The sequence below is a fragment of the Perca fluviatilis genome, chromosome 5 (genome assembly GCF_010015445.1).
Source record: "Perca fluviatilis chromosome 5, GENO_Pfluv_1.0, whole genome shotgun sequence".
Classification (NCBI taxonomy): Eukaryota; Metazoa; Chordata; class Actinopteri; order Perciformes; family Percidae; genus Perca; species Perca fluviatilis.
In genome coordinates, this window is record NC_053116.1 from 23,392,893 (window position 1) to 23,407,517 (window position 14,625).

At 44.2% G+C, this 14,625-nt stretch overlaps 1 protein-coding gene across 1 annotated transcript in view; it reads left to right on the forward strand.

Annotated features, from left to right (window-relative positions):
• Positions 1-14,625, forward strand: part of rerea (arginine-glutamic acid dipeptide (RE) repeats a) — a 91,808-nt gene that overhangs the window by 38,935 nt on the left and 38,248 nt on the right. The window contains exon 4 of the mRNA XM_039800436.1: positions 13,460-13,565. Coding sequence (XP_039656370.1) covers positions 13,460-13,565 — 106 coding nt within the window. The remainder of the gene's footprint in view (positions 1-13,459; positions 13,566-14,625) is intronic.

Here is a 14,625-nt window from a genome sequence, read left to right on the forward strand (position 1 = left end):
CAATGTACTGATTTAGCTTATTTGAAGCTGCTAATTGAAAGTTTAATGTAGGTAAGTTTCTGTTTTCAGATCACAACTGAAATAATGTCACTTTGGGCCTGTCTAAGAGGTTAGGTTGCAGTGCAATACAAGTACTAATTACTGTATAACAGTGAAAGGTACAGAGGGAGAATATTGATTACTACTATTTATAACACTAACTGTCCTTGCCCCCCCCAGTCATTGACCGCATTTCCACCATATTGAGATCCGATCTGAGTGATCTGATTACAAGTGGACAGCTCTAAGTGTGTTTACACCTGCCAGTAGAATGTGTCTCCAAAAGCGTGTTGAGTGACCACTTGTGATCGGCTCTCACTTCCCCACTCTATATGCAAATAAACAGGCACATACCGGTTCTGCTCTCTCTCTCTCTCTCTCTCTCTCTCTCTCTCTCTCTCTCTCTCTCTCTGAGCCCGTAACCGAACCGAGCAGTAACTGAACCCGACCCGAGCCCGACACAGTAAAAATAAAAAAAAAATGTTCCTCATACTAATGACACATGTACGTTTGTATGGAAAGACCGCTTTTATTAAACAACTGTAGGAAGGCATTCGGAAATGTCAACAGATGAGCGCATCAGCGCACACGGGGCTACAAGCGCACGTTAACACAGGCGCGTACAAGAGGCGTGCTGATGTGACCGAGCCGGGTGTCCATCCTCTACTGTGTTACTCTCACATATATTATGCATTATAAACATGCAATGACTGGCATGTCAGGCAGGAGACAAGAGGTTTAAAAAAAAAAAGTCATGTTTGCTTATGTTTGTTTGTTCTTTTATTTAGTTACTGCTGATAAAGACTGCTACACTGTCTGTGGTAATATCCTACATATTAGTGATTTTCGTTTCATGAAACTAAAAATAAAGTTATTGTATACCGGCAGCTGCCTTTTCCAGACAACCTCAGGGCACAGAGCTACAGACAGCCAGGGATATAAGAGCAGACAGCACAAGAACAGCAACACATCACCAACAGTATGATGATAGCATTCAAAACACACAATTCACTCTCAGTGGTTTCTGTGACATGAGAAACTCTTCAAATAAGTACTTAGTTCTACTACTCACTGTTGAGTAGGCGGTCCTTAATGTGTCCTAGGACATGTACGCATACACGCTGCTTTAAGAATGCTCACATGTGGCCTAAACCACCTCCGAATGTGGTCTGAGTGATCAGATCTCAATGTGTCCTGGATGCATTCACACCTGTACTTAGAACTGTCTGCTTGTGTGATCGGCTCACTCGGGTCAGATTTTTATACCAGGTGGGAATGGGGTCTGTGTTTGGACTGTTAACATTTCACATGCTGTGAAGCCCCTTTATCAACGCTCACATCCAGCCGACCTCAGCAAAGGCTAAGCCTAAAGGCAGAGGTATTAGTTATCCTTAAGAGAGTAGATTTAACAGCCCTGCTCTTGTGTGGATGGCTGTTTGAGACTGCTGCTTAACTCAGGACACAGCAGCAACTGGTCATAATTAGGTGCAAACTGTTTGCTGCCATGCTAAAATGCCATTTAAATGCCAAATGGCAGTGAGGGTGTGTATCATATGTGGGATCTCTGGCCTGTTGCTGTAGACTCTCTGCTGGATTGTTGCTGCTACCAGAGAGAGGTTAACCATTGATAAGTGGTTGTTCTTGCGACATCAGCCTACACTGCTCTCGTTGGCTCATAATCAGCTAGGACTCCCCATCCAAAACCTTTAGCACTCCACCAGCTATTGTTAGCCGAGATGCTATCTGGTGAACAGGAGACGGTAGGTATTTAACTTATTAATGTGCAAGTGTGTGCAGATGAGCCAGTGGCTCCTGCTGCTGGAACAATTTAGCCAAGCTCAGCTTTTGGTGTGGAAATTCACTTAGGTTGTGTAGCTTTCCACCCACCTAGGAGATGTTTTTTTAAATTCCCAATTCACAGATTTCCTACAACTGTACACAGCTGATTTGGCTCTTTGATAGTCTTTTGTTTATGTAGCGCTGACACCATCTGTGTCCTGTTTCATTTAACTGCTCTGACTTTAGTGGGCTAGTTGCTAGTGTATCGCTTGTGAGTGCAGTACCACAGGCCCATATAAGGAGTGTGTATCAGCTCTGTGTGGTTCTGCATAGAATCACAAGATGTCTGGAACCCACCTGTCAAGCCCTACCACAGCCATCTTTAGCACCAGCCTGACAAAAACCACCAGAGCAAAGCCGGCTGTATGCCAGCCTGCCGATGTGCTATGCTATCATGCTATAACAACAGATGTTTATTATGGTAATATATCATGCTAAGCTTGCAGTCATTGGTTGCCTTGAATAAAAAGAAGCAGTGTTTTCACAGGGCTGGTGCATCAGCCGCTGAGCTTTATAGCCTTTAAAGTAAAGAAAGGCTACACATCCCATAATCCTGTGTGTGTGTGTGAGTGAGAGAGTGAGTGAGTGTGTGAGCAGCGTGTGTAATCACTCCTAGCTGGCGGGCTCAGAGGGAGAGGTGGAATCAATGCAGTGGGCTATGAAGAGAGGAGAAAGGACGAGAGGGAGGGAGGAGGCTGATCAATATCATAGCAGCAGGGTGGGGTAATATCCACTTCATGCAGCACCGCCACAAACAGGGAGGATTGTGGGAGTGAAGCAGGGGACGCAGAGGAGAAGAACTGAAATGAGAGAGAGGGAGGGGCAACAGTAAAATGATGCAAATCTCTGTGGTGCCGGTAAACAAGAGGCTTTGTGTCAATCACCAGATGAAGTGGCACATTTAGCATTCTCCTCTCTCCCTCAACCATTCCTACACTGCTGGTTATTGTTTGCTCGGCAGCTGCCTGCCCATTGGTCCAGGATGGTGACGGGGCGTGGCTACACGGTGATAATGTATGGGCTGCTATGGCAATGATACCCGCTGTTTAAAGAGTCATCAATAACCCCGCCCTGTTGTATTCCACAGACTGTTAGTCAATGTCAGCTGGATCATTCCATCATCAGCCTTTTACATCACTCTCCACACACAATCTATTACAAGCATCCACTCTGTTACAGAGGGCCAACTGTAAGAACACCTAATCACCCTCCACCCAAGGACAGGTGGATGTCAATGACATCGGCAAAGTAGAGGAGGAAAGCGAGAATCTGCCAACAAAACAGGCTGAAGGGGACTAGATTCACACACAAGCTATGGTACATAAAGCTTTCTCTTTATGCCGCCGCTGCTTTGTCGTTTGAGGTTGCGTTTGCGGTACCAGTTCTCATGCTGATTGCATGGTATGGTGAACTATGTCTCCTTTCTGCTTGATTTAACTTAAAAGCTGTGACTGGGCTGTGCCGAGCAGACTTTGCATTGCCGTTTAGAGCTGGGAGACAGGATGTGATGGTGGACAACTGATCTGTATACTGTAAACGGACACTTCCTCTGCAGTGGGTAGGACGTTCCCGCCAAACCATATTGTGTGTGTGTGTGTGTGTGTGTGTGTGTGTGTGTGTGTGTGTGTGTGTGTGTGTGTGTGTGTGTGTGTGTGTGTTTGTGTTTGTGTTCATTCCTTGGTTTTCCTCTCAGTGGGTTTCTGAATGTGTTTGTGCATTTATTTTACTGTTCCTGTATATAGTATCCTGCCCTGAACATGCTGTTAAAACTAATTACATCGACCTGGCCTCTTATCTAACTCACCTTACAGCCATTTTTAAAGAGATAGGTGTGTGTGGATGTGTGTGTCACCTTTCAATGATGTTGGGCAAGTGAGGGGTGAAAGTGAAGCAAAAGGTGACTTGCAGAGAAGAAAGCACTGTCTGAGACACAGCACTGACCTCTCTGTCTTTTCTTTCTTTCTTTTTTCTTCTCTCACTCACTGCGGGTAAACAGTCATCCCCCTCTTCTCCCTGACAGAGTGAGCTGAGGCAAGTAATTCCCCCATCTACAGCAAAATCCTTTACCTCCCCTACCCAGCCCTGGATGCTGCTGCACAAACCAAATGCAGTCTGAGCCTGTGTGTATGCGCGTGTGTGTGTGCGTGCGCACGTTCAAAGTATGCCTTTTGATTTACAGGCACACACACAGATAAATGGGCGGAGAAGGCTTTGATGTGCCTTGGTTGCAGAGAGTAGAGCTGCTGGTGTGTTGTTCAACCTCTTTGTCTCTCTCTCTCGGTGGTCGCTCTATCTGTGCGTGTGAGTGTGTGACCGATAACCAGTGTTTGACACACTATGCTCATCATGACTCCAATCTTTTCCCCCATGTTCTGCATTAGTGAGCTATTGTTTCATTAACCATGTGTATTTTACTCTGTTACATTGTGTTTGGGAAGTGAGCAGCAGAGACATTGCCGTTTTAATTAGCAGGGATTAAAAATCAGGACATATTTTCGGTTATTCGTAGAAAGTCACCCATTTTTATATTACAATATTTTGTCAGCTGAATGTCCTAAACAAAAAATTCTGAATTTAGAAATGAAAGGTTATTCATAGATCAATTTTACAGTCCCTTCTTCACTCTGCTACCATCATCCTGTGAAATAATTAATGAAATGCAAAAATATAATGCATTATATTACATTATGGAGGATATCAGCAGGACTCAGCAGAATGTGTAAGGTGTGTGCAAAAGTGCCTAAAGGTGTATTTTTCCACTTGGAATTGGCGGTTGTGTACACAGCATCTGCTCCGTTGATGCAAACAGAGTGTGAATGGTGTTTCTTCTGTACTAAATCCAATAGTCTATACCTTTCCAAACCTTTTATGTTGCTCTTACACCACCCATTATTAGTTTCAGAACATTAATCTGATATAAAATTAAAAACACAGTGGTTTGCTTGCATTGTTTTTATTTTTTTGAATCAGATTATTTTCTTAATTTACATTTTCTTTTGCCTCATTAGCTCATTCTACCTTTTACACTTGACAGTTGTGACATCCCTTGGTCTTCATGCACTGGAAAATGTAAAACCTCTAGTGGTGAGTTAATTGCGTAGGAAAAATATATAAAGAATTCAATCACTGATACTATCACACAGATGCAAGCCTTTTTTAGACTTCCCAACTAATACCAGATTGGGGTTATACTTTGTAGTGATTGAATTAAGGAACAAAATGTAAAAAAAATAAAATAAAAATAAATAAATCTGTTTCACTGTGACTTAAAATGTATTTCAGGTCGAATCAAAGAGGTTTTAATAGACTGAAATGTGTCTTTTTGACACTCAGAAACTCCCTCCATAATCATGTTACAATATGGCAGCTGTTATTGCTGGTCTAGACTGAGAGTCATGCAGTACAACTCCTTCTAGCACTGGGCCAGCCTTGTTATTGCAGCTGTGTTGTCTACAATACATCTCTTGTTGCAGCACGGTGGGAGGCTGCTCAAAGCCTCTCTCTCTCTCTCTCTCTCTCTCTCTCTCTCCTCCCCTCTCTGTGTGTGTGTGTGTGTGTGTGTGTGTGTGTGTGTGTGTGTGTGTGTGTGTGTGTGTGTGTGTGTGTGAGAATATCTGTGCATGTGTTATAATCACATTCTACCCAAGCATTTAGACTATGGTTTCTGCAATGAGCTTTTTGATTTTGTGAGCTGTAACTGCATATGGTGAAAGACCTGTAACTTCTTTAAATCTTTTGTTTAACACACACATCTGATAGCCTACTGCATTTGCATCCACACTGATATATCATCACACATATGGGTAGGTCATTTGCATCTGATTATTTGCATATTGTACAAAGCAAGCGTGCCTAACAGACCACCCACTGCTCGGCTAGTGCGGCATCTGGCTGATACACCGCTTACATGATGTATTACTGATAGGGCCAGTGTCATCACCAGACACTGACAGACGGGCAAGGTCACCTTCAGAATCAGATATAGAGGGAAGAGAGAGAGATGGATATCTTCAGAAGCAGTGGCCAGATAAAACAATACAATCACAACTGGTTGAGCTCACGGTGATATGAGCTTTTCAAGGCCGTCTGCAAAGCTGTCTGTCCAGTTTAACATTCAGTGTTAAGATCTCTTTTTGCATGCCTGCGCTCTTCTTCTCTGCCTCCATCTCCGGCTGTGCGTTGCCACTCCTCTCTCTCCTGGGTTTGTGTGTTTATATTCTTACACAGAAGTGTGTGTGTGTGTTTGTGTGTGTTAGTAAATGAGCTTTGGCATGTGTTAGAAGGATCATAAATATTCCTATTAGCTGTGTATTGATGTGTGCTGACCATACAGAGCAACACACACAAGAAGCCTCTGGGTTTCTCTGTATCTGTCATTCTCGCACACACTCACTATAGACACACGTCTCATTGCCTGACAGCTGCTCTTACATAGAAAAGATCTCCAAAGCACTCACAGAAACGCGTAAATACACATTCTGATGCTTTTTTTTTTCTTCTTTTTTTTTTTTTAAACCAACCCTCATCATTCCTCTCAAAGCTCACACCCCATCAGTCTTTAAAGTGGCACACATCCGCACACATGGACACGACACCTTTTCTGACTCCCCAGTGAGTTGACTTACTTGTACTACACACACATATAAACACACACACCTTGTCTACCCTTCACACACACATCCTACCCAAATCGTTTTGTCTTTGTAAATGTATTACTACTGCATTAACCTGCACTTTAGCCTGAAAGTTAAATGTGTCTGTGTGGGAATAATACAGAGGGGAGATCGATTAGCATTGGCTTGAGCAAGCCTTCTCATTTCCTGTCTTACATTACAGCGCTCAATCAGCCCACTGCTCCTTCTCTTCCCATGCCCTGCTCAGGAGGCTGCCACTGGTAGTTGTACACACAGACATACACACACATGCATATACACACTAAAGGTCTGGATTAGCTGGCTGGGCAGACGTCCAATATGACATCCACACACAGCCCAATATTCATATCCTTTGTGCATGCCCCCTCTCTTTCTCCACAGCAGTCGTCCAGTCAGTATTAGTAAGATGTCTCATTAGCTCACCACCAGGCTATGCTAACAAGACAAAGCTAAAACAAAGGATCACAGGCAAACCGCCTTCCAAGCAAAACACCAGGGCGTTTAAACACTGCAAAACACAAAGGTGTCTGTCTGTCTGTCTGTCTGTCTGTCTGTCTGTAGTGTGTGTAAATCTAAATACTGACTCATGGTATTACCTTGAGAGCAGACAGTTCTCAAGAGAACATCCCGGGCTACACACACAGGAAGCCAGGTATGAAAGCGAGATGGCTTTGAAGCGGCTAAATGAAAGGCTGAAGGCAGAAATGACAATGTTTTCTGGCAGGCTATAACTGTACTTCTGGCTGAGAGGGAGGGCTTGGGAAATAAAGTCAGTATTATGATCTGAACACCCAGATATGAGCTCTACTAACCGCCTCCATCTGTCCTCGCACAGCCTATGTTTGAAGTTTCACTTGGATCCGCATTCTAGTCTATACCCTGCTAGTGCTGCAAGAATTTCTGTCTGTGTTCTCAAAAACAAGAAAAATAAGTGCCTGTGTATCTGTGTGTAGCATAAATCACTAAACACAAGTTGTCAGGTCCCTGGTGCTCCGTGGCTGTGGTCTGCAGATAATGATCATTAGTGGATGCATTTTTTTATATTCTCCCTCTCCTTTTGCCTTTCAAAGTGCTGCTCTCTGTACCTTCACTTAACTCGTCTTAAATTTCTTGGCTAAAACCACCATGAAGCAGAAGTGTGTTGGAGGCAAAGACAAATATTTAATTTGGACACTGCCTTGCTATTTTATGGAGCATGCAGCCAAGGCTGGTGTTCTCACCGCTACTCTCTGTCTAGAAGGAGGGCAACGTGGTCAACATCATACATTTTTCTTATTATTTCTGCCATTAATTTACTCACTCCCACTGGGACACATTTGAAAAAAACGAAAAGACAAAGCAAAGACTGGTGCAAGTAGCCCTGCTTGTTATCTGTATGGGGTGAAACACAGTGTTGGACAAGCTAGATTTCAGATATAGCATAGTCATGTGTGGTGCTTGTGACTCTCCAGTGTTTAAAGTGTGCCTGTGGTTGGCAGTATGATCCACCAGTAGTGGCCCTCAAGTCTTAATTAGTATCATCTGTGAGTTCCGCGTGACTCAACCCCTCTCCTCTTTTTCTGTCTTCTCTCCATCCCTGCAACATCCCTCCTTTTTTTGCCTGGATGACAGGAAGACCTGTTAACTTCCTTAGATGTGTCACTGTATGTCGTCAATCTGTACAATGACACGACTAGTGACTGGTCTGTCATAAACTGAGATATGCGTGTCTGCTTGATTCCTTGAAAGGGGGGTTTAAAATTTAAGGCGGGCGTAGGCGCTCATGTTCAAAGGCGCCCACACAACACACACACAAAGAGCAACAAGAGCAAATCTGCCCACTTTGAAACGGCTAATGCTCATCCAATCCAATATGGAGCCGGGCTGACAGATGGGCCCAGTGTGTTCAAAGCAGAGGGGGCCGATTGAATATCCAAACAGGTCAAGCCAAAGAGAGGCAGAGAGAGAGAGAGAGACACTCCTCTGTAGGCATGGCACAAAGGTCTTGCCAGCACCGCCACCACAGCTGGGACTCACCTCACCTCCTTCCTCCCTCTGCCTCCCACACACTCTCCATTTGTTCTTGTTGCCAGGCTGGGAAGCTGGCTGTGCATACAGTTCCTTCACACAAACATCAGCATTAGTTTAGTGTTATTATATGTGTTTAGTGTTATTATATGTGCCTAAGAGAAGGAGGCTTGAGGGGCAGGTTATCCTTCCTCCCTCAAAGTAGCCAAGTGCTCACTGCGAAGCCCATAAGTAGAGGAGGATTGCAGAGTGGAATCCTGCTGCTGGCTCTGACAGCCTGATTTAGAGGTGCTTTTTCTTACCTCTGACACAGAGTCCCAGCCTGCCCCGCTCTACTGCAGGGTTGGGAGAAGAATAGTGGTGCTTATCCTGTGTGTGTGTGTGTGTGTGTGTGTGTGTGTGTGTGTGTGTGTGTGTGTGTGTGTGTGTGTGTGTGTGTGTGTGTGTGTGTGTGTGTGTGCGTGTGCACGTGTGTGTGTTTGCTCACACAGAATGCTGGCATTTCTTTTTAACAACCTCCTTTGTCAGTCACTAAGATGTCGTAGATTGCGTGAGCACAGCAGATCTCTTGTACCTTGCCAGTGTGTACGTACACACACACACACACACACACATACATACATACAGTTTTTGAGTGAGTGTGTGTTCGGTCATCCAGATTGAAGTGCTTATTGAGTGCTGGTGTGCTGGCAGATATCTCTCGGAGAGAGCAGTAGAAAATAAGGCAGAGAAAGCAGGAAAATGAGGAAGAGAGAAAGCCGAGTGGAAAACCCTTCCAATCAGATCCATCATCTTGGTATGTGTGTGTGTTTATGCAAGTGTATGTGTGATCTTCCCAGCCAGCTCTTCCTGCCTCCCCTCTCTAATCTTATCATGTCAGAGCAGCAGATTAGTCGTCCCAGATCCCATCTCAGCCTCCAAATGCCACAATCAGCCTTTTGTTCTTTGAATGTGCTTACTTTCCCCTTGAGGCTGGCGAGGTGAACACTCACAGAATCCGACCTCGTGCCATTTTGAGCCTCTGCCTGTCAATGTCACACCACTGCCAGCCCTGTTCCACCATACTCAAGCCTACCCTGCCCCTGTGGCGTTGGCTAACTAAGCGGTTAGCTCAGTAGCCTGCTAGCCTAGCTGAACTGCTTGACATTCCTCGCTAACACTGAGCTGCTGCTGCTGTTCTTGTCTGTTTGACCTCCCCCTCCTTCCTCCCTCGCTCCCTTCCTCGCTCTGTGCTGTCTCCTTTGTCTGTGTGTTTGGGATCTGTCTTTCTTTCCTTACTTCTGGCTGCCACCTCCTGAAGGAAGTCATAGATCCTGGCTGCTGATGTCACCAGTGAGGGGAGGGGGGGGGGGGTCACTAACAGGGTTGCAGAGGAAGAAGAGAGTGTTTGAAAAGCAGAGAAAATAAACAGAGGTTTCCTGTTAACGAGGTGCACTGGGGGCCTGTCGTGTGGGGCCGGGAGGGTCTGGTTTTGTTTAAAGCAAAGCTCTAGTGTTGCAGTGTGGGGAGGAGGACGAATAGGGCATTCGATTTGAGGGTTACAGGTTGTAACAACGTACTCTTAGTTTTGTCACATCTCGGCTTGGCTGCAAGGCAATGACCATATTGTAAAGGCCACTGTGAACAGATGTGGGAGAAAATCTCTGCTCGCTGCAACTGCCGTGCACTACTATTGAACGATATTAGTGTTGACATTGGTTTGGAAAAGCACTGCATCGATTTCACACTCATATTTGAAAACATGGAATTAGTCCAACAATCAGTCCATCTTTTAAGTGTACACTTAACAGAGCTGGTTTTCTTTTTAAAATTGAAAGCATGTACTTGTTAAAAGGAAAGTCCGCCCTCTGTATTTCCCTCTTTCCCCCAGTCTTTGTAGTGGTGTGGTTGTACACAGGGGCCCCAGCTCCAGAGTTGACTGCACACACATGCAGCCACACAAAGAAAACTGCACAGCCATTATGGATCCAAGGGGCCAGCCACCTTTAGCTAGTCAGAGGGAGAATTAACCGACTTGCAGAATGCCTGGCTTGTCTTGGCTGCTTTTAGAACAGTGATGAATGCAATGATTTGTTTGTTTTTTATTAATAGGGATATATTTTGGATTAATTTTTACAAGAATTAAACTTTAAAATCATATATTTCCCAGTATATAACCTTTTGAGTACCCTCCTATAATCCAGCCCCTGTCTGATGAGTGTGCCCAAGAATGCCACAGGCCAGGCTGAGCCACTGGAGGGAGGAGGGGTACCATTGTGCTCGGCCCCAAAGCATGACTCTCAGATTTATATCTCGTCGATGAATAAAGGGGTAGCCTTGTACCCTGGGGGTTTCAGTAAAGCAGGAGGAGGATAGTTGTAATTTTAAATCTGAGGAAATGAGAAGGTCTTGCTCCTCCTACCTTAATCCATCCCCTTTCTCTCTCCTCATTTCCCCCGCTCTATCTCCTTTGCTCTGCTTCTTTGCACTTTCTCTTTTTTCTCCTCTTGTTTCATTTCTTTCCCTCAGTATTAGGTTGGCAAGTATTTTGGCCTCTCAGCAGTGAGCAGCATTCCCAGGGTTTAGGGCCCAGGAGGAGGGAGGGCAGGGCCATGTTTAGCCTCTGGCGGGACAGACAAAGATGGCTGACATTGTGCGGGGCTCAGCTCTCTACACGCAGTGTGGAATGTCTCTAATCAATTCACCATTGTGGTTTCCTCTTATATGTTCTCTGTTATTTTCTATGGCAGGCTTAGAAAAAAAAAAATCCAGACAATACAACTAGTAGTTCGTATGGCGAGACTGAGCTGTCTATCATCCCCCTTCATTTTCTCCTTGCGTTATCTACTAATTTTTCCACCCCGCATGTTTATAGAATTGTGATAATTGAAAGCTATGCTTCACTCCCACTACGTGCTCCATATGTTGCACTGTAAGTCTTTCTCTCCACCTCCATCCCTCTTTTGCCTGAGAGGGCTTAACGCCGCTGTGAGCTTCTAAACAGCAATCTGCTCAGGAGAGCGACAGCTACTCTGTAGTGACGAGGATACTGATGATGGCTGAAGTAATGTTCGCTCTTTGCTTTGGCTCGTTTGGTTGGTTTAAAATAATGCAGGCTCATGAATAAGGTGTACAACCTATGTGTGTATGTGTCTGCGTCTTTCCGCCCGCTTGTGCTTTTCTGTTTGCATTAGGCTCTATGTCCCAGCATTCTGAAATCCATTTGATTTTGTGGTTTTACAGGCAGAAAATGAAATGTTAAGGTAAAACACTGGTAGCATTTACTGTCTCCTTAAGGTATTAATTATGTATAAGCAGCGGATAACTACTCACTCTGCTGTGGCAGTCAACATGTTAGTCTAGAAAGGCAACGGTGTCTGTACACTGGATAGAAATGAGGTTGGGATGGGTGGGCTAATTGCTGGGAGGGAGGGACATGACGTCATTGCACACATTTCTTCACACACAGTATGTGTACGTGTTCGGGGGTCTGTGTCTCAGTCCATAAGTATGGCTCTGTTGAATCACAAGCAAAGTGTGTGTGGCTGTGTGATGTTGCGTGTATACTCACACAATCATCCAGAGCAGTGAATGCAGCTGACTGACTGCGTGCCAGCTGTTGTTTAACACGTCCAGGCTCACTCACTCATTCCTCCTCCCTGCTCAAGGTTAGAGAAAGGGAGGAACGAGGGAAAGAAAATGGAGAGGTGGTGGAGTGGAGAGTTGGAATGGGAAAGATGGAGAAGGAGGGAGGCAGGGTGGGAGTAAGAGGAGAAAGAAATGGAGAGAATGGGAAATCCAGAGGTTGGCTTGAGGGTTTAGGGAGGTGATGATTTGCTTAGCTGCATGTGCTCGGCCTCCTCCTCTGTGACATAACAGAACAATGTATTCTAAAGACTTTAAATATCTTTACTCTGACCTCATGTTCCTGCACACACAGATGCAGTTAAGAGCCTGGAAAGAGTTGAACTTAAACTGTCTGTCTTAGATTACTGTAGACGTTTCCACCTTCTTCCTTTTTTCCATATGCTCATTTCTCCTTTACTCCACGGGTGGCGTCAGTGGTGGTGCAGGTGTCTCAGTCAGTTAGTGCAGTGCAGCTTAGCCGAGTCCCTAATAAAGATGGCTGGGGCCAATAGCATTGTGTCACAGTCCAGCACCCAGCCCAACAGTCTATCTAATGTTCAAACCACTGTGACGGTCAGTTGGGCTTATGTGAAGCCACAATACATATTTTATGAAATGAAAACACTATTTTGCCCTTTTCATCTCTCACCTCAGCGCTGGCCTCAGTTTCTACCATTTTCTTCCATCCCCCCCCACTCGTCCCCTCCCTCTCCGTTTTTTCATTAACTGGCCCTGGGAAAGCTCTCTTCTCGCCTCAGTGCTGCCACTTTCTGGTTATCAAAGGGATTACAAGCCTTTACTGATTTGCACTTTATCAAAAGGCCAGTGGGTGGCAGCACTTAAAGAGTATAAAGTCCAAAGCACTGTAAAGGGATACAGTGGCAGTTCATGAGTAAACTTTAATAGTGTTTTTTGTTTTTTTTAAAGCATTAGATAATTGTAATTAAGTGAAGAAAAGACAGAGGATTTGTAGGAGGCAGAGATTTGTTCCTCTCTCTATCTCTCTCTGTCACTCACTCACTCTCTCTCTCCCTCTCTCTCTCCCTCCCTCCTCCCTTCAGCAACAGCCATCCCACTGTTTACTTTGTTAAGGCTCTAAAATGCTCTGCAATCCCTTTTTAATTGTCTTGGTCTCTCTGCGTGCTTTTTGGCATCAGCCTGTATGAGTCATAAACCGTGCGCCTGCACAGCATCACTGTTTGCCAAGAGGCCAGTTTGTGAGGTCGTAATCAAAGAAAATGATGTCTGTTTATCTTAGTGTGGGATCATTTTTTGTCTTCTGCTCACTCGGTCTGTGTCTCTCTGTGTTCCAGAGTAAACGGGACCATCTACTGATGAATGTGAAATGGTACTACCGCCAGTCAGAGGTGCCTGACTCTGTCTACCAGCACCTGGTGCAGGATCGCAACAATGAGAACGGTGAGACTGCCTTTTGTTCTTTGAAACAGATTTGCACATGCATACAGTGTACACACACACACACACACACACACACACACACAAGTAAATACGCTTTCTCTCTCTGTACCACAACACTCAATTTCTCTCCTTCACAAACACTGCCTCAGCACACCAGACTGATGGGGTATAAAAGCTAGCTGTGAATTGCATTTCAAACAGAAACCAGAAGACAGTATCCCAGGCAGCCGAGCCAATCTCGTGGCTCTGTGCTGTTCCCTGGGTAACACTCCTTCAAGCCAGACAGCAGCCCTGTCAAGTGTTAATAACCCGCAGTGTCATGTGGCCTTTGAGCACACAGTCTTAACAGCATCAGTGTCAGTGGACTCATCACACTCTTAACACATACACATCTACAGGAACATAAGCACTGTCACTGTTTTTTATAAACTAAATATCAAATCCTGTAACACGAAGGAAATGTCATTGGGACAAAAATCTATCTCAACGTTGTAATAGTTGGAATAATCAGTTGATGAATAAGTGTTGGGATTTACAAAATTCATATTAAATTATATTATCTTTTGGATTTTTAAGAATTAATTCCAGCCATCACATAGTTGTACATGTAAATATCTAAGCTTAGTGAGCATGCCCTCAACAAGTAATTAATTAATAGGCTACTTATATCCATCATTGTACACATAAAGTATTTTCCCAAAAGGGTTGACTTTAAAGTGTTTGATGTTGTACTTGGCTGACATGGAAGAAAGCACTCAAGTATTTGCTATAGCTTACTATGAACTGTTTGTGAATGTATACTCATATGTATACTGGCAGTTTTAAAGGTATATATTCTGAGGTGTATTGCTCTTAAGAATGCAGCAGTGAGTCTTTTCAGTTTGTATATATACACACACACACACACACATATATATACACACACACACACACATATATATATGTATGTGTGTGTATATATATATATATATACATATATATATATGTGTATATATATACTGCTATATATATATATATATATATATATATATATATATATATACACACACACACACACACA